The 26,013-nt window shown below is 56.1% G+C and overlaps 3 protein-coding genes across 5 annotated transcripts; all 3 read left to right on the forward strand.

Annotated features, from left to right (window-relative positions):
* Positions 1-126: 126 nt before the first annotated feature.
* ELOA (elongin A) lies at positions 127-12,219 on the forward strand. 2 transcript variants are annotated; one of them, XM_033080853.1, is made up of 11 exons: positions 127-279; positions 5,028-5,084; positions 5,671-5,789; positions 6,565-7,777; positions 8,529-8,643; positions 8,960-9,115; positions 9,540-9,637; positions 9,854-10,034; positions 10,491-10,602; positions 10,860-11,011; positions 11,490-12,219. In XM_033080853.1, the coding sequence occupies exons 1-11, from the start codon at positions 208-210 to the stop codon at positions 11,549-11,551; spliced, it is 2,337 nt and encodes a 778-aa protein (XP_032936744.1). In that variant the 5' UTR covers positions 127-207; the 3' UTR covers positions 11,552-12,219. The 2 variants fall into 2 exon arrangements, with proteins under 2 accessions (XP_032936744.1, XP_032936745.1); XM_033080854.1 differs by having other exon boundaries at positions 8,963-9,115.
* Positions 12,220-15,692: 3,473 nt separating this feature from the next.
* Positions 15,693-18,001, forward strand: PITHD1 (PITH domain containing 1). Its single transcript, XM_033080792.1, has 6 exons — positions 15,693-15,905; positions 16,599-16,642; positions 16,773-16,850; positions 17,027-17,131; positions 17,509-17,617; positions 17,703-18,001. Exons 1-6 carry the CDS (start codon positions 15,723-15,725, stop codon positions 17,802-17,804), a joined length of 621 nt encoding a protein of 206 aa, XP_032936683.1. The 5' UTR covers positions 15,693-15,722; the 3' UTR covers positions 17,805-18,001.
* Positions 18,002-18,241: 240 nt separating this feature from the next.
* Positions 18,242-25,237, forward strand: LYPLA2 (lysophospholipase 2). Of its 2 annotated transcripts, none has more exons than XM_033080790.1 (10): positions 18,242-18,312; positions 20,297-20,400; positions 21,224-21,255; positions 21,852-21,917; positions 22,234-22,281; positions 22,423-22,493; positions 22,715-22,788; positions 23,267-23,368; positions 23,476-23,652; positions 24,360-25,237. In XM_033080790.1, exons 2-10 carry the CDS (start codon positions 20,323-20,325, stop codon positions 24,408-24,410), a joined length of 699 nt encoding a protein of 232 aa, XP_032936681.1. In that variant the 5' UTR covers positions 18,242-18,312; positions 20,297-20,322; the 3' UTR covers positions 24,411-25,237. The 2 variants fall into 2 exon arrangements, with proteins under 2 accessions (XP_032936681.1, XP_032936682.1); XM_033080791.2 differs by lacking the exon at positions 18,242-18,312 and adding an exon at positions 18,513-19,235.
* The last annotated feature ends 776 nt before the right edge of the window (positions 25,238-26,013 follow it).

Here is a 26,013-nt window from a genome sequence, read left to right on the forward strand (position 1 = left end):
GCTCCCCTTGCCAGCACTCAAGATGGCGGCGCTGCCAGCTCCCAACATGGCGCCCGCCGCCCTCTGCCCTCACCCGCCATGGCCGAGGCCGCGTGCGCCGCTTCCGCTTCCTGCCCGTAGCCAAGATGGCGGCGGCGGCGGGGCAGCGCCGTGGGCCCGGCGGCCGCTGAAGCCGCTTCCGCCGCCGCCGGCTCTCCAGCAGTAAAAATGGCGGAGTCGGTGCTGGAAGTTGTGGGCCGGCTCCAGGCGCGGCTGGCGGGTAGCGCCGAACCCAAGAAGGTGATGGGGGCTGCCTCAACCGGCCGGGGCTCCGCCGCTGGGGACGGGGGTCGGGAGTGCGGGGGGCGCGGGGCAGGGCCTCGCTCCGCCGGGGCTTCCCCTGCGTGGAGCTCCGTGCCCGGCCGGGGCCGCGGTGCGTGGGGTGAGACGTGCGGGCTGCTCGAGGCTTGTCCCCGGCTCGCAGGCCCTGGGGGTGCCGTTGCGGCGGGTACGTGTCCTTTGCGGGGTCCCCCCGTGGCAGCGGTGCGCGGGCGTCCCTTTTTAGAGTCTCCCCGTGGCAGGTTTGGGGTGGTGGCTGGGGTCCCATGGCAGGTCCTGCCGCGACAGTGGCAGGCAGGGGTCCCTTTTGGGGTCCCATTTGTGCAGTGGCGAACAGGGGTGTCCCTTCTGGGGTCCCCCTTGTGCAGTGGCCAGTAGGGGTGTCCCTTTTGGGGTTCCCCCTTGTGCAGCGGCGAACAGGGGTGTCCCTTCTGGGGTCCCCCTGGCAGGGCTGGGGCCCGGCTGGGCACACGGGCAGCGGAGAACTCGCCGGAAAAGTCTTGCCCTGGTGACGTGTTCGGTGGCGGAGCCGAGTGAGCCCACGCAGGGAGGCACCGCCGGGGCTGGGGGGGACACGGCTGCCGGCCCGGAGCTGCCTCCGTCCCTCCCTTGGCCTTGCTCGGCTTTTATTTCCCCTCTCCGCGAGGGAACGTGCCCGCTGTTACAATGTCCTGCTCGCTGCCACAATGTTCTCCTCGCTGTTACAGTGTCCTGCTCGCTGTTACAATATTCTGTTCGCTGTTACAGTGTTCTGCTCGCTGCCACAATGTTCTCCCCGACCTGCTCGCTGTGCTCGGTGACAGTGACGGTCCTGCTGGGCACCAGCGTTCAGAGCTGTTTTTTTTAGTGAAATTTGGAATTATGGTTGAACTCGGGCATGCTGTAACTCCATTCTCCCGTGTTAAAGGGGGAGCATCTGTTGAGAGTGTTCACACGTGTTCTGTTCACGTTTTGTGTAATTCATGTGGAAGGAGAGGCAGGCAGGGCTGTGCAGCTGCTCCGGGCTGGGCTGACTCTGTTTCACCGAGACAAACACCTGCAGGACTCGCTTCCCAAGCCCTCCCACCACCCAGGAAGAGGAGAGGATGCTCCAGTGCTGACCCTTTGAAATGGGAGCCCCTGTGGGAGCTCCAGCCTGGCTGGGGGTGATGAGATGGGATCTGGTTACTCTTCTCACCCTCTGAGCCAGGACCAGAGCAGCCTTTAACTGCTGGAGCCCCAAACGGAGCTGAGGGACTGCCCAGGAGTCACTTCCAGGGGGTCTGAGCTTCGTGGTGCTCAGACCATGGGCAAGACTTCAACTATTTTCTCAGCACTTTGTGCACAGAGAATTAGTGCTGCTGTTCTCTGCCCTTGTGTGAGCTTGGGGCAAGAGCTGCTGGTGATTTTCTGGAGCACTGCAAGTCTCAGGGCAGTGTTTGCACAGCCCAACTCTTTCTCCAGTGACCTTGTGGTGTGAAGTCGTTTCTTGCTCTGTTGATCCTGGCTGGTTTTGCAAGGGCAGGCAGAGGAGGTAAAGCAGGGCAATGTCTTGAAAACCTCTTTTCTTCCCCAGCAGAAAGGCCCTGTGACCTATATTCTTTATTTCTGATGCTTTCCCAACCATATCCTCAGAAGCATTAGTGGTTTAAAGCCTCAATTTGGTTGCCATTGCATTGTCTTGACAGATCTTGTGAGGAATTCCTGTTGAAGAAATTTCACCCCATTTGCCAGCAGGACAAATCCACAGCATCCCTGGGTGCTGCTTATTTCCAGTCCTCACTTTTTTTTTTTTTTGCCTGGTCCTTTCAAAATATTTTATCAGGAATGTGAAAGAATAATATTTGCCCAGTGTGGTGTACAACTCAGTGCCTTGCTGAAAGGTGTAAAGTGTTGTTATTCCTGTTTTTGGGTGAAAATTGGGCTGCTGGCACAGAACAGTGAGAGTGAAATCTTGGACAATGCTGTCATGGTTTGGAAAGAGTCCTTTTTTTCCAGCAGAGGAGGTACAAGCTCTGCTCCAGGGCTATGGGAAGAAAGAGGAGAAGGAAAACATGAGAAAGAACATCTTCATGGAGGCAAAGCAGCCAGGCTGTGCTGGAGCAATTTGATATTCGTGTGTGTTTTTAGTGTCATAACAGTCTGGCTGCCTTCTTCCAGAAAAAAAAACCTTCCACCCATGTTCAACAGAACTTGATTGGAGCTGGAGCTCAGGGAAGGCTTTCTGGGTTTGTCTTGGTTCTCTGAAGCCCTGCCCTGTGCTGGTGTTTTGGAAGAGCTTTGTGGTGTGTGTCTCACAAGACATGAGCCTGGTGTTTTCTGATTGGTATGATCTTGGTTATTTCCAAGATGAGCTGCCAGATTTACAATCCCAGGATTGCTGCAGGTTGGAAAAGACCTCCAGGATCAAGCCCAACCTTTGATTGAACCCTTCCACAATAACTGAGCTCCACATTGAGTTGTTTCTTGTACACATCCAGGGATGGGGACTCCACCTTCTCCTTCCTGACCACCTTTCTGTGAACAAATTCCTCCTGCTGTCCAAAATTCTTCCTGATGTTCCTTTAAGCCTCAGGGGGATGAGCTCCATCAGCTTGTTTCCAAAGGAAATAAAGTTTAGTATCAACTTTTAAGCCTCACTGCTTCAAAGTTGTCTCAAGCACAATGACTTGTGTTCCACAGAGGAACTGACTGCAGAATAATTCAGCTCCTCTTGAGACGTGTTCTGGATCAAATGTGTGGCTCCCCTGGTCTCCAACCACACTGAGAACAGAATTCCCATTGAGAAGAGCATTTCTCTTCCTGGAATTCAGCCCTGAAGGCAACAAATAACTCAAGAGCAAACAGAACTGTGGGAGATGCTACAGTGGGGTGTAGCTAGAAAATATTTGGGAGGATTTAGGGACACCAGAACGAGTTCACCTTTGGTTCTTACTCTAACAGTGGGATTTTGTAAGCTCTGAAAAAATCTTTCTAGGAATTTAATTAGCTCACAGAGATGCTGTTGCTTTAGTATTGTCCTGGTTTACTCTTTTTTTCTGTCCTGTACAAAAATCCATCCTTCTTTCCCTTTGCACACACAAGTCCAAACTCCTTTATGACCAATCCCAGAAGGATTTTGGCCTTCCCAGAGGGATCCTGAGCCCTGAACTGGGGCAGCCTGAGGAGAGGCAGCAGAGTTGGGCTCTGTCTCTGCTGCCTTTGGTTCGATGGCTTCAATTGCCAGAGCACTTGTTGAGCAGCTGTGCTGGCAAGGCAACAGCAGCCACTCTTGATATCAGCATTTCACTCTCCTAAAACCAAGAAAACCGAAACCTTCTGTCACAGTTATTAGATCCTAAATAGAAAGGGGTGGTTTCTAGTGAACAGAAGTTGTGGTTTTGCTGAAGTCACAGGAACCCTTCTCTGGGTGTCGAGGAGTGTTTCCTCTCTGAAAGCAAAGAGGGTTCCTCAAATAGGCTCAAGGAACTCATTTGCCTTAAAGGAAGGAAATGTGCAGATCTGTGTGATCCTTGCACCGTGCCCGTGGGGGGGCCTGGCTTCAGCTTGGGCTGACTCTGCTGATTTGAGCACGAGCACAGGGCTTTAAAGAGAAGATCTTCTGGATCAGGGGCAGCCCTTTGTATGGCATATAGCATAGGAGTGCTGAGCACAGCCTGGGCTGTATAGGGGCTATAATAATGGGAATGCTGATGAGGCTGGACTGTGGCTATAGCTGAGCTGTGGGAAATGATGTGAGGGGCAACAGTGCTGTCAGATGTGTTCTGCCATGTGCTGTAGCTACAGAGCCAACAGCCATCGTGGTGAGGCCATGTCCCAAAGCACCTGGGTGGCAGAGGAACAGGAACATGCCCTTCCCTTGGAATCCCACAGTCATCAGGGTTGGAAAAGACCTCCAGGATCATCGAGTCCAACCTGTGACCCATCCCTGCCTGGTCAGCCAGCCCAGAGCCCAGAGTCTGGTCAATCCTTCAGCACCTCCAGGGATGGTGACTCCACCACCACCTCCCATGCCTGGCCACCCTTTCCTGAAGAAATTTCTCCTGGTGTCCAAGCTGAATCTCTCCTGGTGCAGCTTGAGGCTGTTTCTTCTTGCCAAGCTCCTCGTTGGAGAGGGTTCCTTGTCCCACCCTTGTCCCATGGAGCAGCTGAAGGTGCTGGCAGAGCCTTGCTTGGGTTGTGTGGAGGAAAAAACTTCCCTGGTGTCAGGTGAAGGGAAGAAAAAAAGAGTGGAGAAAGAGTGAGGGAGTTTGGAAGGGATCAGATGCTGTTTTAGCACCTGTCAGCTGTGAAGACACAGGTTCCCCTCTTAGGTCTTTAAGAGCATCTAGAAATCTTCTTTCCCCTTTTTGTTTTGGTTTGTTCCTACCCCTCTTGCCTTCCTCCACCCCCTCCTGAGGGTCACAGGCTTCCAAGCCCTTTCTTCCTCCTGCTGTGTGTTTCTGTTCCCAGTGCTTTAAGCCAGGTTTAAGCTGCAGTCCTGTGTGAAGCAAACATTAATATTTGAGTGTGTTACAAAACTTTCAGGTGGGTTCCTGTGGGCAGAGACAAGATCCTTCTGCAGCTGGGCCTCGTGTTCAGCTTCTCAGGAGCTTTTTTGGAGTGAGACAGCAGCTCTCAGCCACTTGCATCTTCCTAAGAAGCTCTCAGGCAGTGCAGCATTTTCTTCCTCCTTAATCCCTGCCTGTGGCTCTGTGTGACAACTCTGAACACTTCTCTTGTCTCCACAGCTGCTGAAGAGTCTGAAGAGGCTGTCAGAGTTACCCATCACAGTTGACATCCTCGTGGTAAGAGCTGTGAAATCTCTGGGGTTTTCCATGGTGCCAGGGAGAGCTGTTTGTGCTGCCTGCCCTGGAACAGGGTGTGTTGCTTTGGCCACCTGCTCCAGCCCAGTGCCATGGGTGTGATTGTGATAAGGTTCTGGAAATGCCAGGCAGGGGCAAGGAGCGTGCCAGGGCAGGTGGGGAGCCATGGAGGACACTTTGTCACGCTCAGTTCTCCCAAAAGCTTAACACCTGACTGGGATATGAGAGCTGGAGCAGATCCCAGCAAGAACAAATCAGCAGGAAATGAGAAAGTGCTAATCCTTACAGTTTTGAATGGCTTCTGTCTTCAAACTTGCCAGCTCTTGTGGTAAATACTGACTTGGGTTATTAATATGAATAATTAGTGTTTGACTAAGATAGAATTAACTCTTTGATTTACATGTAGTGAGTGATATCAAGCAGCTGAAAACATAATAAAAGTGATATCTTTGCTGTTAGACCAAGGGACTTTCTCCCTTGCAGCAGTAGGGAGTGTGTTGATTCCATTGACTCTTCAGGGGTGAGAATTCCTGTTTTGCTAAGATGGATTCATGGCTCTCTCCTGAAGGAGACAGGAGTTGGGAAGACTGTGAACAGCCTGAGGAAACATGAGCTCGTGGGGGATTTTGCCAAGGACCTTGTGGCCAGGTGGAAGAAGCTGGTGCCCGTGGCCCAGGAGGCAGAGCGGTGAGTGAGCCCCAGGGATGAGCTCTGGGAATGTTTTTTCAGCAGATATTTCAAACCTCTCTGGCCAAGGCTCTGGAAAAACTTGTAAAACCAATATGTGAACTCTGCCTGGGGGTTTTGCCTTGTTTTGGCAGAAACTTCCTGCCTTTGCTGGCTCTGGAGTGTTGGGATGATGACAGCTGCACTTTTCATGTGGAAGCTGGGGCCAACTTTCAAGAATTTGCAGTTTGATGAAGAGATTAACAGGAGATGGCAAAAAAAGGGCCCTTAATAAAGCAAAAGATGCACCCAGCTTGCTTCCCAATTTATGATTATGAAGACAGGAAGTTCCAGGCCCAAGTTATTTGAAAGAATGCTTTTATGAGGCAGAATCCTATGGAAACTGGAAGTTATTGCTAGCAGGCATGTGGCAGTAACAAAGCTGTGTTGAACCCAGCAGGGATCAAATAGATTTGAGTGATAAAGGCCCAGTTATTAATGGGAATTTAAAGGAGGGATATTCCCACGTGTTCAACTGGGGGACATTTCCCACAGCATCACACAGCCAGGAGTGTGCAGGGATGGAGAAGGTTCTGTCTCTAGTCCTAATAAAAGTGCTTAATCAATTCTTGCACTAGAAATGAAGTTTTTAAATCCCTGATTGTTGCTGTTCCTTAGAGATTTAGGGGGATTTTTGCCACAAAGCTGCCAAACCTTGGTGTTCTGTGTTCCAGTCCAGGGAATTTTCATTCATGTTGGGCAGTATTAATTTCTCTTTGGTTTCTTCTCCCTTCAGAAATAACCTGGACTCTGAGGACCGTGACTATGAGAGGAGCAGCTCGAGCAGGAGGCATCAGGAATCCTCCCTCAGAGAGGATGAGGAGGCTGATCAGGATTACTCAGAACCCTTCCAGCCTTCTTGCAGCCAGTCCTACAGCCCAGATCATAGAGAAAAGAAATCCAAAAGGTATCCTAGGCCTGAGAGAGCCCACGAGACTTATGGCTACAGCAGCCACCAGGGGAAGGGCTGGGGCAGATCCTCCCCGGTGCTCTCCTCAGACCAGGAGTACTCAGACTGTGGGCAGGCTGTGTCACCAGAGCCCAGTGAGAGCCCTCAGGACATGGACACAGACCCTTATGGCTCTGAGGAGCAGGAGGAACCAGCTCTGTTCCATCGCAAAGGCAGCAAAGGCCACGGCTCGCAGGAGAAGCTCGGGGCGGGCCGGGAGCGCGGAGTCGGAGAATTCTGCGACAAAGGGAACGCGGGGCGGAGCAAAGAGCACAAATCCTCGCACAAAAAACAGCGACTCGATGGCAGAGGGGATGACAGGAGCTCTGCCTTCAGCCCTGAGAGGTTGCACAAAGGCTCCTTTAAAGAGCAGCTCCGAGAATCCCCCGTGGCAGCAGGCAGCAAGGAGAAGCAGAGGACGTCAGAGGGCACCAAGAAGGAGAAGAATCGGGAAAGTGGCACCTCCAGGAAGGAGAAGTTGCACTCGTTGCCACACTCAGAGGAACCTTTGGACAACCATGTCAAGAAGCAAAAGCATCGGGACTCTGAGAAGAGCAAATTGGAGAAGCCCAAGCAGAGCCTGGAGAGCTCAAACTCGGAGAAGAGGAAAGCTGAGAGCGACTCTGGCAACAGGATCAAGGAAAAGGGGGGATCTGGGAGCTTAAAGTCTTCAGAGGGGAAACGTAAAATCTCTGATGTGGACAAAAAATCAGTGGGGTTTTCTTCAAATGCTGGGGAGGGGGAAGCAGAGGATGAGTTTGAACAACCTACAATGTCGTTTGAGTCATATCTCAGCTATGACCAGCCCCAGAAAAAGAAAAAGAAAGTGGTGAAAGCCTCAGCTGGCTCAGCTGGGGACAAGGACCGAGGGCACAGCAAGCAGAACGGATCCAAAGCCAGCACCAACAGCTCGAGCTCCAGCCAGAAAAGTCCAAGCCACAAGAGAACAAGTGAGAAAAAGGCAGAGAAGAAATCCCCAGAGCCTCCTAAACCAAAGAGGGTAAGGTTTGGTGAGAAAGCAGAGTGTCTGTGGATGTGAGCTTAGAATCCAGCCCAGTTTGCAGTGCATTTCCTGCTAACAAGGTTCCCATGGCTCCCCTCTCAAGCTTCTCTAAAATGGACCTTTTTTAGTGTCCAGAAATGGGAGAACTGGTGGTACAAGGCAGCTCATTCCAGAAGACAAACCTTCTTTTGTGAAAGGCTGGAAAATGAGCAATATTTCTGTGCAGATCCTTTGTCACATGGGTGCCAGGGTTTGGTGTCTAAATAGGGACTAATATGTAAAATCTTTACTGTTTCATCTTCTCACTCAACTCTGAAAACACTTGGCTCTTCACAAAGTGGTTTTTATAAGGTTTAACAGCATTTTTAATCCTGCTTTGCCATTCATTCTAAGTGCATCCATATCAAAGTTTTCAGTGTCTGAGGTTCCCTTCTCCTCTACCAGTGCAAAGTTTTTTGCAGGAAGAGAAGAGGCAGAATTGAGATCAAGGAAATGCTTCTGCTTTTCCTGACTAGGTTAAAACCATGGATGGCTCTTTCTGGAAGGTGCTGAATGATTCAGATCCCAAATTTTGGCTTGTTTCTATTGGCAGCCACTCCCTGAGGTTGTTCCCTGGTGCAAACTGAGCAGCATTGAGTGGTTTATTCAAAACATGCAAAAAAAACATAGTTCAGTGCTGTTTGTACACTGGTGGAATGTCACAATCTGCTGTATTCTTTGTTATTCCATGTGCATCCTCTCCTTGCAGATAATTTTAGATGTGGTTCCGACGTTACCAGACATCCCCCTGCCCCCCATCCAGGCCAATTATCGTCCTCTCCCCTCCATTGAGTCCATCACCTGCTCCCAGACAAAAAGGAAAGGTATGTTGGGCAGAAAAATGGCTTTAGAATTGTGGGAGAGAGCAGGAGTGGATGCTGGCTGGGTTGAAGTCTTTCTGTTGGGGTCAGATGAAAAAGCAGCTGCTCCCCACGTGCTCCACCAGAAATGAGAAGAATCCTTCACTGACGCTGCTTGGGGCTCGGGTTTGCACTTGTCCTTCCTGAACTTGCTCTGCAGGTCTCTTGGAGAAGACTTTGCCCTTTAGGTCACTTCTGGGTGACTCCAATTTGTGCCATTTATCAGGACAGGCTGTTTGTTTTCCCTGTCCCCTCCTCACTCCAACATTTCCCTCCACAGCAGTGTCCTCGCCAGTGGAGGAGAGCGAAGCGGGTTTCACGGGCCGCCGGTTAAATTCCAAAATGCAGGTGTACTCTGGCTCCAAAACTGCCTACCTCCCAAAGATGATGTCCCTGTACCAGCAGTGTATCAGGGTCCTCAGTAACAACATCGACTGTAAGTACCTTTCCCTGTCTCAGATTCACTGTGCATTGAAATTTTGGCACCTTGGTACAGACCCCAGCAGTTCCCCCTTCAGACTCACTGTGCACTGAAATTTTGGCACCTTGGTACAGACCCCAGCAGTTCCCCCTTGTTACAAAGATGGGATAAATGCCACTGGAAGCCCAGGTGCTGCAGGGATCAGCACCCACAATGCTTTCAAGCAGTGCTAAAGCACTGGAAATTGTGGCAATCAGAGCTTGCACAGATATTTCTCAACCTGGAGATATTGTTGCCTGAGGTTCCTTTCTCCTCCCCTCATCCCGTGTGGTGTTGTGCAACACTGCAGTTTTCTCACTGTGTTTCAAGGTGTTAAGCCCTTTCCTTGGCAAGGAAGGAGCAGGATAATGAACACCCCGTGCTTCTTGCTTCTCTCTAGCAATCTATGAAGTGGGTGGTGTCCCTTTCTCCGTGCTGGAGCCGGTGTTGGAGAGGTGCACCCCGGAGCAGCTGTACCGCATCGAGGAATGCAACCATGTGAGTGCCATGGCCTGGGAGAGGGGTGAGATGTGCAGGGCTGTCCTCACCTGCAAGAGCAGAACAGCAAACAAAGCTTTTGGATGGAAAGAGCTGCCTTTTGCTAGTCCTGAGTTTGTCACTGGAATTCCAGTGACACCAGCACCGCGCTGGTGCTGAGGGAAAGGGGACTGGAGGAGTCAGGAGGGATCCCAGCTCTGTGTTGATTTACTTCAGGTGCTGGTGGAGGACACAGACCAGCTGTGGCACAACCACTGCCTGCGAGACTTCAAGAACGAGAAGCCCGAGGAGTTTGAGTCGTGGCGGGAGATGTACCTGCGGCTGCACGACGCGCGCGAGCAGCGCCTGCTCATGCTGGCGCGCAACATCGGCTCTGCCCACGCCAACAAACCCAAAGGTGGGCCTGGGCAAGGCCATTCAGCCTTAAATCAGTCCAGTTTAGGAGCAGCTGAGCTCTGTGTGATGCCTTTGCTTTGTGGTTTAGTGGTGACTTGATTTTATCCATGGTGGTGTTGATGCAGCTCAGTATTTTACAGCGGTGATGAGTCGGCTCCTGTTGCATGTGGCTTCTCCCTGCTGGCATGGAAGAGAGCCAGGGTGGGGGGAAACATTCCTGGATTTTGGGTGAACTTAATGAGAACTGCTGAGCTGATCAGGCTGAATTCTCACTGAGAAGTTCAGACCTTAGGAAGGAGGGCTGAACTGTTTTCAGGAGGAGAAAGGAGACTGTCACAATTTCTTTGGAATGGATGGATCGGGGAGAGGTGGATGAACTGCCAGTAGTAAGACAAGCAGTGAGGAGTCTCCTTTATTGCCAGCTGGATGTAAGTGATGTTTCCTGTGCCTCTTGCAGGGAGAGTGGCCAAGATGGCATTTGTGAACTCTGCAGCAAAGCCCCCTCGGGACGTTCGGAGGAGACAGGAGAAGTTTGGAACTGGAGGCCCTCTCCCGCCAGAGAAGACCAAGTGAGTGTTTCAGTGCAGCACTTGCTGCTGCTCAGGGCCTGCTGCCAGCTGCCCCCTGAAGCTCAGGAAGGGATGCTGAGTGTCTGGGAGCTCCTTTTGCAGGGACACTGTAACTGTAATTGCTGGGAAGCACTGAGATGGATCGCTGCTGGTTCTATTTGTATCAGCACTGCTGTGTTATAATGTGACTTGTGTCTGTAGAGCAGCCTCAAACCACGATGAATCCTTGATGGAAATGCCTGTGCTGTCTGTTCCAGAATAAAACCAGTCCTGTACACATCCAGCAAAAGCCACGCTCGGGCAGGTGACGAGCAGTCCTACGACGGGCCCAGCACCAGCAGTGCCCACTCGGTCCCATCTTCAGGTAGCACCTTCTCCTCCTACGACCCCAGGAAACCCCCTGTGAAGAGTAAGTACAGCCTGCAGGACACCCCTGTGCTCTCTCAGATCTCCTTCACAAACTGCTGCTGTGGGAGAATTGCAGGAGGGTTATGTTGGTGTCTCTCCTCTGCTCAAACCTGTTGCATGAGGAACAGCAAAGGGAAATCCTGACTGACCTGCTCAGAGCTGACTGGATCAGCCTGTCCTCACAGCAGCAGGGAGGCAGAACCTCTGCCTTTGCCCTCCTGCTGCCCTGGGTCTGGGCAGCTGTTTGGAACTGGGAGTGCAGCTGTGCCTGGAAGGAAGCAGGGAGGGTTTAGGCAGGGATCTGGGTTGGTGCAGTGCAGAAAGCAGTGACTGCTCCAATCTGTGACCTCAAAACTCTGATGGGCCCCTCAAACACTCTGCAGTTCTCAATTGCTCTGAGCTCTTCTATCACTTTTGCTTTCATGTGGGGGTATTTTTGTTTGACTCAGTGATTTTTTTTCCTTTTTTTTATTTTGCAGAAATTGCACCAATGATGGCAAAGACTATCAAAGCTTTCAAAAACAGGTTCTCTCGGAGATAAGTTTGCAGTGCTGAGCTGGGCCTTTCTCTCTTGGGGAGGAGTGGCACTGAAGGGGGAGAAGGTACCCAAACAGCCCTTCCTTATCTTTGAACTCTTTGGAGGCTGCAGCTGCTGGGAAAAGCTTCGATCTGCACAAGATGACGGCACAGTATTTTATCTTTTATTCTGGTCCCTTTCTCAGTGTCAAGCCCCCCTCTTTTACCCCCTGTCCTCAACATTCTGTTTCTGGCTTTGTCATCCATCAAAAGAAGGGTGTACAGAATCTCCCAACACAGGAAAATGTGAAATCTTGGCACCTGCTGAGAGTGGAAGATCCAGAGACTTATTTACTATTTAACCTCTTAATAAATTATAAAATTGTTTTAATTAATATTTTGCCCCTCTACCCTGCTGTATTATTTATGTTGCTCCCAGTAGTCTCTCCCCTCCCAACCCAATCCTGGGGCCAGCCTTGGTGACTTGAGCTGGAATCCATCTGAGTGGACTCTGGGTGTCACAGGAGCCTTTCCTGTGGTCTGGTTCCTGCTGGGCCCAAAGTCTCACCTGGAGACTCTGGGACAGGTAGGACCAGTGGCCCAGCCACTTGTCAGTCCTTTGGCAAGTGCATCCAGCCCTGAGGCTTTGCTCCCTGCTCTTGTGTGTCAATAAAATCTGAGCTCTTGACCTTCTCTGTGCTGTTGCTGTAGATCCTGTACAGGTGCTTTTGTGGTCCTGCAGGGATGCCAAGAGCCTTTGGGGACGTTTCCTCTGCTGCTGTTGTCTTCTGCTGGCTACTGGGAATAGAACTGCCAGGGATTTGGGAGTTGTACTGTGCACAGAGTCAGATTTTAACTTTTTATCTGGAGAGAGATAGGGGACTTTGCAATGGCAAACAGTTTTTAAATACCAGTGAAGGCATTGTTTGCCTCTTTTAGTGGGAAGAAGGAATACTTCTGTCTTGTTTTCTGTGTGGAATTGCAAAGGAAGCTGAAGCTGAATCCTGTCTTTTCCCTGTACCTTTTGCTCTGTCCCCTCTTTGGGAAAATCCAAGAATTTTGGTCTTTGAACCTGAAACCACTTGAATGAGGTTGGAGGGAAGTGAGCAATGGAACGTGGCTGTTGTAACACGTGTGTGTCCTTCAGAGCAGGAGTTCCAGAGGCTTCCTTGTGCCTGGTGTGTGAGGAGCTGGAGCTCAGGAAGGAGAAGGGGCTTGATGGGGCTCAGGGAGTGTCAGGGAGTGCCCTGGAGCTCCTGGAGAGGCCAGAGCCCTGCTGAGGCTGCTGGGGCCCTGCTGAGGCTGCTGGAGCCCTGCTGGAGCCCTGCTGAGGCTGCTGAGGCTGCTGGAGCCCTGCTGAGGCTGCTGGAGCTCTGCTGGAGCCCTGCTGAGGCTGCTGAGGCTGCTGGAGCCCTGCTGAGGCTGCTGGAGCTCTGCTGGAGCCCTGCTGAGGCTGCTGGAGCTCTGCTGAGGCTGCTGGGGCCCTGCTGAGGCTGTGGAGCCCTGTTGGAGCCCTGCTGAGGCTGCTGGAGCCCTGCTGAGGCTGCTGAGGCTGCTGGAGCCCTGCTGAGGCTGCTGAGGCTGCTGGAGCCCTGCTGAGGCTGCTGGGGCCCTGCTGAGGCTGTGGAGCCCTGCAGAGGCTGCTAGAGCCCTGCTGAGGCTGCTGAGGCTGCTGGAGCTCTGCTGGAGCCCTGCAGAGGCTGCTGGAGCCCTGCAGAGGCTGCTGGAGCCCTGCAGAGGCTGCTGGAGCCCTGCTGAGGCTGCTGGAGCTCTGCTGGAGCCCTGCTGAGGCTGCTGGGGCCCTGCTGAGGCTGCTGGAGCTCTGCTGAGGCTGCTGGAGCTCTGCTGAGGCTGCTGGAGCTCTGCTGAGGCTGCTGGGGCCCTGCTGAGGCTGCTGGGGCCCTGCTGAGGCTGCTGGAGCTCTGCTGAGGCTGCTGAGGCTGCTGGAGCCCTGCTGGAGCTCTGCTGAGGCTGCTGGGGCCCTGCTGAGGCTGCTGGAGCCCTGCTGAGGCTGCTGGAGCCCTGCTGAGGCTGTTGGAGCTCTGCTGAGGCTGCTGGAGCTCTGCTGAGGCTGCTGGAGCCCTGCTGAGGCTGCTAGAGCCCTGCTGAGGCTGCTGGAGCCCTGCTGAGGCTGCTAGAGCCCTGCTGAGGCTGCTGGAGCCCTGCTGAGGATGTGAGGATTGCCCTGGGCACAGCCAGGAGCTGTGCTGTGCTGTTGGGAAGGTTTCTGCTTTGGGGTGTGTCTGGGGAAGGTTTCTGCTTGTGTTTTGTCTGCCCCAAAGGGAATCCTGGGGGTGCTGCAAGCAGAGGATGGGGCTGGGGAGAGCCCAGGGCTCGTGGCCTCTCTGGGGTCCGGCTGGGTCGGAGAGGGGAGGGATTCTCCTGTTCCAAGCCATATTTGCTGCCCTAGGACTTTGCTGTCTGGGTGGAAAAGATGCTGGTAGTGGATGCTGTTGTTGTTGGCAGCTCCTGAGAAGCTCTGCTGCTGGCTTTCCATGGCTGCCAAATCCCAAACCGGTGGAGTTGTCTGTGTGCACTGACCGGGGGAAACCTTGCTGTGAAGGGTCCTCCCTGGAGGGCTCTAAAAAAATCCCTGTTTTGCTTCTGGTTTCTGTTTGGTTGTTTGTTTCTTTCTTTTTTTTTTTTTTTCTTTTTCCTCCTCCTTTAAAAGAAATGTCTTTCTTTAAAACCATTCTGAACACCTGTCTCCTGTTTATTTGGTCTGTTCTTTGTTTAGTTTGAAATTCTTGGAAAAATGTTCTCAGACTCTCACGTGCTGTAAGTTTGTTACAGTCCCAGATGCTTTAATGTTACCGTGCAGCATTTCAGTGTGTGTTGTGCTGTAAAATAATGGCTCCTTACTCTCCTGTGTTTTTGCTGTATTTAATTTTGCTGTATTTTTAATTAGATAACAATATATTCTCTTCTGCTGACCGTTGTGCTACTGTTTATTTCTCCTCTGTACTCGGGGCAGGGGCAGAGGGGAGGGAAGCAGAGCCTGGCATCGTGTTCAGACACGGTGGAGCTTTGAGCAAAGGATCTGGTGATGCCCAGGAACAATTCTGGGTGTGCTAAACAGCCAATTGATATCCCAGCTCCACACTCAGCTGTGCTGTTTTGGGAGATGCTCTTTCCCTGCTCCAGGCTTTGCCAGCTGTGCCCATGTTTGGTTTGTGGCATTGCAGGGAGGTGACACTGCTGTGACTCTGCTCTCACAGCCCCTCACCCTTCCCTTCCTTGTGCTCAGACACTAAATCCAGCCTGGGGAGAGGCAGGCACTGGCCCTCAGCTGGGAGCAGAGCAGGGATATTTCCCCTGGGGACACACTACACAAAGTGTGGGATCAAAGTGCTCCTTCCTGCTCTCGGGCTGTGACACTTGTGCAGTTGTTCTGTGCTCCACCACACACTGAAGGGTGGAGCAGAGCTGCCTCTTCCCCCTTCCCACCCATCCCTGTAGGATGAGTAACAGGAGGAGGAGGAGGAATGGGAGTGACTTGGACTCGTATTTGTATTTTGGTCCCAAACTCTGTATATATACAATTTTCTATGTTCCTTTTTTTGTGGTAACTAAGATGAATATTTTAATTAGATAAGTTATATGAAAAAGAGGAGAATCATGTCTCAATAAAAGCCGAACACTGGACCGTGGCTGCTCGTTCTTTCCTGACGCTGACAACGAATTTTAAACCCACCATTAGGAAACGCCGGAGGGTGATGCTCCGGTACCCTGCTCCGGTATCCCGCTCCGGTACCCCGCTCCGGTATCCCGGGGGGTGTGCTGCTCCCGTTCTGACGCTGCTCGGAACAATCCCCACGGATAATACACCCGGAACCTTTGCGGGCAGGCAGCAGCTTGGCCGTTCCCCGGGCTGGGTCAGGGTGGGGTGGGGCCGGGACCACCGGGACCCCTCCCGGGACTCTCCCGGGAATCACGGGGAGGTTCGCGGGCTCTGCACGTGCAGCGCCAGGTCACGCCCACATGGGCGTGGCTACAGAACACCTGACCAATCACCTGCGAGTGGGCGTGGCTATATGAACAAGGGCGTGTCCAAGCAATAAGCGTCATGACGTCAGCAACAGGGGCGTGTCGTGTGAGCGTTGCGGGCGTGGTCTCGGTGCCACAGGGGCGTGTCCCGCGGCGCTGTGGGCGGGGCTCTCCGCCGCGCATGCGCGCTGGGCGGTACCGGCGCGGCCATGGCGCACGGGCACGGGCCCGGCCGGTGCCGCTGCTGCGGGGAGGAGGCGGCGGAGCGCGGCGCGGCCTGGGGGCTCTACCTGCGCATCGACCGGCAACGCCTGCAGTGCCTCAACGAGCGCCGCGAGGGCTCCGGAGCCACCGTGTTCCGCCCCTGGGAGGAGCGCGGGGACCGCTCGCAGGTGCGGCCGGGAGCGGCGGGGGGATCGGGAGGGTGTCGGTGACAGGGTGGGCGGCGGGGCAGGGACGGGATCCTGGCCCTCGATCCGGCCCTAGGGAGGCACAGCTGCAGTGCGGTGTCCGGGCCGGGGTTTCTCAGGACAGAAGGAGCTGCTGGAGGGCGTCCAGCGGAGGCCACAAGGATGATTTGGGGTCTGGAGCATCGCCCTGATGAGGGGAGCGGGGCCTGGTCAGTCTGGAGAAGGGACGGCTGAGAGGGGATCCCATAAATCCATAAAATATCTCCAAGGGATGTCAGAGGATGGGGCCAGACTCCGTTCAGTGACAGGACAACGGGCAAGGGCCATAGACTAAAACACAACGAGTTCCACCTCAGCGTGAGGCAGAACTTCTTTCCATGAGGGGGGCAGAGCCCTGGAACAGCTGAGTCTCCCTCTGTGGGGACATCCCAAAGCCACCCGGAGCTGTTCCTGTGTCACCTACTCCAGGTGACCCTGCCTGACTGGATGATCTCCAGAGATCCCTTCCAATCCTAAATATTCTGGGATTCTGTGAGCAGGGTCCTGCAGGTTCCCCTGAACCCCACTGGGGTGATCCCTTCAGCTGTCCCCACACTCCCCTGTTTGTCCCCTGTGCTCCCCCACCATCCCCTGCCCACCCCAGGCCCACCCTGACCTGCTCTCGTCTCTCCCCAGTTCGTGGAAAGCGATGATGATGAGGAGCTGCTCTTCAACATCCCGTGAGTTCCATCCCTGAGCACCTCTGACAGTCCTGGCTGCTGGCAGGGCTTGATCCTCACCTGGGAAGGAGGCACTGGGGCTGACTTGGAGAGGACAGAGATGAAAACCCGGCTCTGTGTGTCTGGGCAGGTTCACGGGCAGTGTGAAGTTGAAAGGAGTCATTGTGATGGGCGAGGAGGACGGCACACACCCGGCAGAGATGAGGCTGTGAGTAAAAACAGCTTCCCCTTCCTCACAGGGGCTGGGTGCTCTGGGGGGAACTGGTGACATTGTGACAAGACAAAGTAAATCCATTTGTTTTTGTGGAGAAGAACCTGGGCCGTGTTAATGGATGGGATCCAATTATCTGACCTGTTGTTAATAACTCCTTCTTGTCCTGCCAGGTTCAGGAACATTCCTCACATGTCCTTTGATGACACAGCCAAGGAACCAGAGCAGACGTTCAGCCTGAGCCGGGATCCCTTGGGAGAGCTGGAATATCCCACCAAGTATGAGACAGACCCTGGGGTGTGGGGGCTGCTCCTGCCTGCCACAGCAGCTCTGTCCAACTTTCCAGATTTAGGGAACAGTCAGCACAGGGCAGTGCCTCAAAGCTGCCCTCAGGAGGATTTGCCTCCCCAGCTCTGTCCTGCCCTCTGAAACCTCCTTCCCAGAGCCTGGGGCTGGCTGTGTTGGCACCCCAGAAATTCCTGAGGTGCAGAATCATCCTGCTGTCCTGTCCCCAGCTCATGGCTGACCCACGGGTGTGAGGGAAACCCCCCCTTGCTGCCAAGGCTGACTCAGATCAGGGGGAGCTGCTCACAGTGTGGGAGCTTGGGGAGGTGCTGGAGCAGCAGCTGCAATCTCAGGCTGTGTTTTCTTTCAGAATTGCCCGTTTCTCCAACGTTTACCACCTCTCCATGCACTTCCCAAAGAACTTCGGAGCAGAGACAACCAAGATTTTCTACATAGGCCTGAAAGGGGAGTGGACGGAGGTGAGTGAGAGCAGAGAGAAACCAGAGTGTGGAAAGGGCTGGAATTCTGCTTTCCCTGGATTTAAAACGTTCCATCTCCACCCAGGCTCACCGCCACGAAGTCACCATCTGCAACTACGAAGCCTCGGCGAACCCGGCCGACCACAAGTTGGAACAGATCACGCCTCAGACTCACTTCATCTCCTAACGGGGCTGCCGGAGCCTGCCTGGGGCAGGAGCGGCTTCCCAAGGCGCCGGAGCAGCTCCGTGTTTGTGGGACGGGCACGGTGGTGCGGTGTGAGGCGGCCCCGCGGGCGGAGCCGCTCTGGAGGCCCGCGGGCACCGCCGAGCCGTGTGCGGGGCCGGTACCGGCTGTGACTGACAATAAACACGCTGCGGTGCAGAGCTGTGCGCTGTCCCTGAGTCGCGGCCCTCCCGTGTCCGCGGGTGGCACCGGCGCTGAGGCGGGGAGGGTGGCGGAGGCCTGTCCCCATAACCACCGTGGGAAGGGCGGGGCCGGGGCGTTTCGCCGATAACCCCCGGCGGGGCCTGGTGGTGGTCGGGAGTTCCGAGCGCGATCCGGTGCCCGTTTCCACTATGGCCGCCCCGCCGCTGAGGGCGCCGCTCTGCGTCACTTCCGCCGCGCTGCCGGAAGTTCCTGTGGGAGCGCGTCCGGGGGGAGCCGCGAGGAGCGCGCGCGCCGGGCCGCGGGAGAGGTGCGGGCGGGGGGGGCGGCACGTACCACCGGGCCGCGGCGGGGGGGGGGAGGGGGGGGGCGCAACCGGGAAGCGGCGCGGCGGGGGGGATGTACCACTGGTGGGGGAGGGGGGGGGAGTTCCGTGAGGGCGGCGGGGATGGGGGGGGCGGCGAGGCCCTTCCCGGGGTTTAACGGGGGGGCCGCGGGTCTGGTTTGGAGGGTCCCGGTGCGGTGATGGGGCCGCCTCTTCCCGCTCCCGGGGGTCCCTATGAGCCCTCAGGACTCGCAGCATTCAGGGACCCCCCCAAAGCCCCGGTTTTGGCGGAAAACCGGCTCTGCAGGCCGTGGGGGTCCCGCCTCCGTGCTCCTCCAGGCGGGATTTTCTCCATCCCCCCGCTGGATTCCGCTCCCTGCGGGGCTGCAGCCCTGAGGGAGAGGCTGAGGCGCGGTAATTAACGCTAATTAACGATTGATGAACGCGTTTTGCCCGGTGTCACTGGTGGTGACACAGCTCCAGATCGGACCCGAATTCACCTCGTGGCGCCGTGTTTGACACCCACACGGACACATCGCAGGGTTTAAATCCCCCTTTGCTCGGTGTTCCCTCCAGCAGCAGGGCAGGAACATCCCAGACAATCCCCAGGAGCGTGTTTGGAGCAGCTTTCCCCATCCAGGAGCGCATCCCATCCCTGCCAGGGCACTGCTGCTATTCCTGGCTCCGTGTCCCTCCCTGCCAGCATTTTGGCAGGTGCGGGCTCTCCTGGCCGCTTGTTTTGCCCCTGGAGTACACACGAGCACGTGGGCCGTGTGTCTGTGTCAGATCCGGGCAGCTGCTTTGTTGCCGGTGTTTTTATTTGAGCGGGGAAGCCGCTGACGAGCAGTCAGGAACGAGTCGGGCAGGTCTTGGCCGGGCTGGGACACAGAGCAGGCTGTTTCTCCCGGGTAAGGCTGGCTGCTGGCGGTCCGGGAGCTGGGGAGGGTTTGGGTTTGATCCTGTGTCACCTGCTGGGGATGGAGAAAAGTGTGGAAAGAGAGGAGCAGCTCTTATCTCTGAGATAGGGACAGGATCTAAGGGAATGGCTGGAGCTGTGTTTGGGTGGGTTTAGGGAAAGGTTCTTCCCCCAGAGGGTTCTGGGCACAGCCCTCATTGCCAGAGCTCCAGGAGGGTTTTGACAGCGCTGCCAAACAGGGTGGGATTGTTGGGGGGTCTGGGCAGGGCCAGGGGTGGGACTGGATCATCCTTCATCCCTTCCAGCTCAGGATATTCCATGATCCTGCTCTGGAGGCTGATCCTGTTCCTGGGGGATAACTGCAGTGCCCTAAACAAGCTCTGCTCCGTGCTGGTGGCTCAGTGGGGTCAGGGCAGCCCTGTGGGGAGCTGCAGCTGTGATTTGTGATGCAGAGAGAACAAACACCGTGGAATTGTCTTGGCTCAAGGCGCCATAGGATCTGGGAGGGGACAGGACAGCAATGGTGACACTGCCTGCTCTCCTGGGGAGGCACAAGAGTGCCATCCATCCCTGGGGGGCTCAGAGCAGCTCCCAGTGCTCTGGTTATCCTAACCAGCCCCATAAAACAGGGCTGGACCTTCACTGGGGCAGCAGAGCCAAGGGTTTCCTGCTTCCCAGTGGGAGCAGATGTGGGTCAGGCTCCTGCCCAGCTCCAGGAGGGAATCAGGGGGTGCAGGAATGAAGGGATGCTGAGGCTGCTCTGCCCAGCCACCCTCTGCCCACGCCAGTGCAGCCACAGGGATAACTTTGGCTCTGAGCTGTAATTTCCAGGCTAATTTTAACCCTTCCAGCACCCCACGCTCTACCACACGAGGAGCTCTGGCTGCTCCTGGACTCTCCAGCACTGCCAGGCCGCAGTGTGGGGTGTCCCAAGGCCTTCAACATCAAAGCCTTCACCTGCTCTTTAATTTTCCCCCTGCTCTGGATGAAGCAGCTGCTGGAGGGGGGGTGAGAGGTTTGTTTTCCTGCCTCACTCACCTGTGTGTCCCGCAGGTGCCAGTGTCGATCCCTCTCGGTGTATGTGTGGTAACAACATGTCTGTCCCCCTCCTCGCCGACGCTGTCACCGTGTCAGGGGCAGAGCGGGAGACTGCCGCGGTAAGGGCTGCACCCTCCTTCCCTCCTTCCCTCCCTCCTTCCTTCCCTCCTTCCCTCCCTCCCTGGAACACACAGAGCTCCAGCACGGGGGAGGCAGGGCCAGCAAGGCCTCTGTGCCTGTCCTTGGGCTGGGCTGTTTGCTCCAAAGTGAAAGCTCAGCTTGTGAAAGCAGTGGGAGTTGAGGTTGATGGGGCTGTTTAAGCTTTTCAAGCAGATCTCCCAAAGGATCCACCCCCAGGCTTTCCCTGGGGTCTGCAGGCTGCCTTCCCTCTGCTCCCCAAGGCTTAGGGGTTGCTGGAGATGGAGTTGAAAAGCTTGTGGAGGTGGATTTGTGAGTCCTTGGTGATACAGGGAAGGAATTCCTCCCTGAATCCCTGGAAGTGCCCCAGGCCAGGTTGGACAGGGCTTGGAGCAGTCTGGAAGGTGTCCCTGCCATGGCAGGGGTGACACTGGATGAGCTTTAAGGTCCCTTTCAGCCCATTCTGGGATTCAGACTGTGCCTCTGCTCTGGTGCCATTTGTCACTCGTTGTGCAGAGGAGTTGGGACCTGCCCGTGGCAGGGTGACACCACATCCCTGACCCACCCATCCGCTGTGCTCCTGCTAATTTGAGCCTCTTCTGGTTGGTGACTAAGTGTCCATTTGCCACCTCCCTGCCACCCCAGCCCTGCCCTGCCCTGCTCCCTCCCCAGCACGACTCTCACACCAGCTAACTCCTTCCTTCTCTGTTTAACAGGTCATTTCTCACACCACCTAACTCCTTCCTTCTCTGTTTAACAGGTCATTTCTCACACCACCTAACTCCTTCCTTCTCTGTTTAACAGGTCATTTTCCTACATGGCCTTGGAGACACGGGGTGAGTGTCCCTGGAGCTGGCTCTGGGATGTGTCATTTGCCAAATGCAGATCCAAGCCTTTTACTGCTGCTTTCCCTGGGGGCATCTCTGGGATTTGTGTGGGGCTTTGGGCTGGGGTCTGCAGCCATTCCTGCAGCAGCCTCACAGGGAATTGCAGGGAATGGCAGGGAATTGCTGCTGGCAGCTGTCTGCTCTTGAATATTTATGATCCCGGCAGCCTGGCAGCCCCCCACCCCCCGCGGGTGGATTCTGTGCTGCCTTCAGGGATTGCTGATAAGCACTGCAGCTTTTCCAGGCCTTGGCAGGGCTGACAGCTGGGCTGGGCCTGCACCAGGGCATCTCTGAGGTCCCATGGTGCTGACAAAAGGCTTCTCCTTCTCCAGGAGATTCCCACATCCCTGGCTGGGAGATTCCCCCCTCCCTGCCTGTGGCTTTGTGTGCTCCCCTCAGATGGGAGCAGTGCTGGGGGTGGTTCATGGGGTGCTCAGGCTCATGGGGTGGGTAAAATAAACTCAGGGGAGGGGTGGGGAGCAGCAACCTTGAGGAAATGGCTTGGACAAAAGGCTTGGACTCATCTCCCCTCCTGTCCTCCCCAGGCACAGCTGGGCCGATGCTCTCTCCTCCATCCGCCTCCCCTACGTGAAGTACATCTGCCCTCACGCGTGAGTGCTGCCCTGGGGGGGTCCCTGGGGGCTTCCTGGGGGCTTCCTGGGGGTCCTGAGCCTGCCAAGGCTCCTGGGGGAGGAGGGGTGACCTGAGCCCAGCCAGGCTGGCTCTGCTGCTGTGCTCAGCTCCTGCTGCAGGCAGAGCTGTTCCACAGAGCTGAGCAGCACTTTTCTTCCCCCTCCTGTCTTGTTTGTCCCTGCAGGGATAAACAGAAGCTGCCTGTGCATGCCCTGGCCAGGCAGGAGGGGAGAGGTGTCAGTCTTGCTGCTCCCCTCAGACTTGAGCTAAACCACCCAAAATGTTCCTCCACAGGCCCCGGATCCCCGTGACCCTCAACATGAAGATGGTCATGCCCTCCTGGTCAGTGCTTTGGGGGATCCTTTTGGGGGGTGAGAGGGATGGGAGATAAAATCCACTGCCCTGTGGGGGCACATCCAGCTCCTGCCTCCCCACCCTCAGGGTGCTGGGAGAGGTTTGGGCTGACCCTGCTGCTTCCCCCAGGTTTGACCTGATGGGATTGACTCCAGATGCACCTGAGGATGAAGCTGGGATCAAGAAAGCTGCAGAAAACAGTAAGGAGCTCTGGAGAGGGGAAGTGGTGCTTCTCCCTCACTGTGACTGGAGCAGCTGTCTTTCTTCCACCTCTCCTTTATTTCTGCTTTCCTGTGATCCCAACAAACATTTCCCCTGGGATCTCTGACACCTGCCTGTCCCTGATGTGCACCCTGAGGTGCTGGGTGATGCTTTTCAGCCCCCTCCCCTTCCACTGACCCATTTCTCCCATTTCCTTCAGTTAAAGCAATCATTGAGCACGAGATGAAGAACGGGATCCCCCCCAACCGCATCATCCTGGGGGGCTTCTCACAGGTGAGCATCAGGACCCCAATTCCTGCTGGATTCAGCCTGTGAGAGGCTGGACAGAGTTAAAGGAATAAAGTAGGGATGTATTTTTAGAAGATACACCTTGGGCAGTACAAGAGCCTGGCTGTGGATGGATCCAAGATGGATCCCAGTAATGAGTTTTCACACTTTTATAAGTTTTGGTCCATTTCCATATTGGGGTTAATTGTCCAATTACAGCTTCAGGTTATGAAGGTTTTGCCCTTTCCAGTTCCCCATTGTTTATGCTTTCTGGGCCTGAGGTTGTGCTGGTTGTCCTTGATTCTCCAGCTGGAAAAGGATTGTTTTGTCTGACTAAACTGTGAACTTAATGTGAAGTTCAGAGTTACCCACCAAGGCATAGAGAATCTGAAAAACACAAAAGCTAAAACTGAAGTCATCAGGTGTGTGTGTGAGTGTGTCCCTGCATCCCCCATGGCTCTGATCCCACATTTCCCCCCTGCAGGGCGGTGCTTTGTCGCTGTACACGGCTCTGACCTGCCAGCACCAGCTGGCCGGGATCGTGGCTCTCAGCTGCTGGCTCCCCCTGCACAAGGCCTTCCCACAGGTACCACCCTCAGCTTCTCCCCTCACCAGCTGTGCTGTGTGCTGGGGACACAAAGCTCCTGTCCCCCATTGGTGTTCCCTCCCCTGAGTGTCCCCTCCTGGTGGCAGGCGGCGAACAACGGCGTGAACAAGGACATTGCCATCCTGCAGTGCCACGGGGAGATGGATCCCATGATCCCCGTGCGCTTTGGGGCCCTCACTGCAGAGAAGCTCAAGTCTGTCGTCACCCCCACCAAGGTGCAGTTCAAAACCTACCCTGGTGTGATGCACAGTTCCTGTCCTCAGGTCAGTGCTGGGGGTGGAGGGAGGGGATGGCAGCCCCTGGGTGGGTGGGAGTCGTGGGAATGGGCTGGAGCTGGCAGGGGAGGGTTGGGATGGATTTCAGTGGGAATGGGCTGGAGCTGGCAGGGGAGGGTTGGGATGGATTTCAGTGGGAATGGGCTGGAGCTGGCAGGGGAGGGTTGGGATGGATTTCAGTTCTTCCCCCAGAGCATGGGCACAGCCCCGAGGCTGCCAGAGCTCCAGGAGGGTTTGGGCAGCACTCCAGGGATGCCCAGGGTGGGGTTTTGGAGGTGTCTGGGATGGATTTCGGTTCTTCCCCCAGAGAATGGGCACAGCCCCGAGGCTGCCAGAGCTCCAGGAGGGTTTGGGCAGCACTCCAGGGATGCCAGAGTGGGATTTTGGAGGTGTCTGGGATGGATTTCAGTTCTTCCCCCAGAGAATGGGTACAGCCCCGAGGCTGCCAGAGCTCCAGGAGGGTTTGGGCACCACTCCAGGGCTGCCCAGGGTGGGGTTTTGGAGGTGTCTGGATGATCCTTGTGGGTTCCTTCCCTTTGGGGTCTTTGGGACCGACCCCAGCGCTGTAGGTCAGGCAGGGTGGGGATCACACCAGGTGGATTTGTCCCCAACGTGCCCCGGGAAGCTGCAGAGCCCTTGTGCCCCATCCCGGCCTCCGGGAATCCCTGCAGTGACAGGGCTGTCCCTCCCCGCAGGAGATGATGGCCGTGAAGGAATTCATCGAGAAGCTGCTGCCCCGGATCTGAGCGCAGCCCCTCGGGACTGTCGCAGGGGAGGGCGCCGATGTCACCGCCGCCCGTCTGTCCCTGTGACCCGCCCGCTGCGAACCGAAGCCATGGCCCCCCCATCCCGCCACACCCGGCCGTGCCCTGTCCTGGCCCCGCGTCCCCTCCGGCCGGGGCTGCCCGGCTCTCCCTGCTCCCGGAGCCCACGCGGGGCTGCCTAAGGCGAGTCTGGCAGTGGCCTTTTCTCTCCTGCTCTGGCTCCGAGCGCTTCCCGAGGGAGGGTCACCGGGGCTGGCACGGCGTGGGTGAGGTGTTCCTGTTGGGTTCGGGCTTTTTGTACCAGTATTAGGGGCGGGACGTGGCCGGCCGCGGTGGGAGGAGCGGGGCGAGGCTGGGGCAGCCCCGGGGCTCGGAGCTCTGCCCTCGGTGGCCGCTCTCGGCCTCCCCTCAGGCGATTCACGGGTTTTCAGTGGAGCTCAGGAACCCGGGACTCCCCTGCGGACGCCTCCAGGCCCCGGGGCAGGCTCTGCCCTGGGCTGGCACCGCCAAAGGCTGCCCGGGGCCGGCAGGGAGGGTCAGTGCAGCTCCCGCACCTCCCGCCTGTCACACACGCACACTCCCCTCAGCTCAGCCATCGGGGCAGCTCTGCCCTCCTGAGATAATCACCTCCTTCCACCTCCTTCCTCCTGCTCCTCCTCCTGTTGCTTTTACAATCTCCATCTCTGTCCTGCGGGGGTCCCAGAGGCATCTCCCCCTCCCCAGCCCAGCTCTGCACCCTGGGAGCCCCCAAGCTTCGTTTACACTCAAGGAGCCACCGGCCCCGTCTTTAATGAACGTCTTCTCTTGCTGCTACTCGTCCTTCCCTTTGGACTTGGGCTGCCTCGGGGAGGGGGAGGTGAGCTGGGGGTCCCTGGACCCCGGGTTTGGCTCCTGGTGCAGCTGGAAGGAAGGAGCAGCTTTGCTCCCAGCCATCATCTCACCAGCATCTGAGCCCCGGGTGCTGCTGTGCCCCATCCTCTGCTCCTGTCCCCCTGTGTACAATCTCCAGTGTCCCTCACCTGTGGCTTGTCCCCTCTGTCCCCTCCCGAGTGCTGGCATCGTGCTGGGGCCCCGAATGTCTCCTCTGGGGGGGCTCCTGGCTGACCCTCCCCTCCCACAGGGCCCAGGGCAGTGGCTGTGGAGCAGCTCTGCCCTCACCCCCTCTTCCCCTGGGCTGGGCCCCAACCCAGGGCTGATCATGGCTTTTAAACACCCCCACATTCCCCTGGCTCCAGGGCTGGCCCTGCTTCCCTGCCCCAGTGCCCCAGGGCCAGCGAGGTGAGGGCTCAGCCCCAGCAGTTCTGCTCCAGCCCTGCCCTTCCTGCCTGGGCTGCACAAAGCAATAACTGCCCTCTGGAGAGTGGAGTGGGGGGTCTTGGCTTGGGCTTTCAGTTTTTGCCCCTTTTAGGAAGTCTGAAAGCAGCAGAGCTGCTGCTGGCAGTGGGGACAGCCAGGCTGTGTCCCTGCCCTGGGCTGTGTCCCTGCCCTGGGCTCTGCCCTGCCCTGGGCTCTGGCCCTGCCCTGCTGGCTCTTCTGTGCTGTGTTTTGATGCTGCTGTGCCCCTGCCCCCCACACTGGGCTGAGA

This window comes from Catharus ustulatus, chromosome 26 (assembly GCF_009819885.2).
Source record: "Catharus ustulatus isolate bCatUst1 chromosome 26, bCatUst1.pri.v2, whole genome shotgun sequence".
Taxonomy (NCBI): Eukaryota; Metazoa; Chordata; class Aves; order Passeriformes; family Turdidae; genus Catharus; species Catharus ustulatus.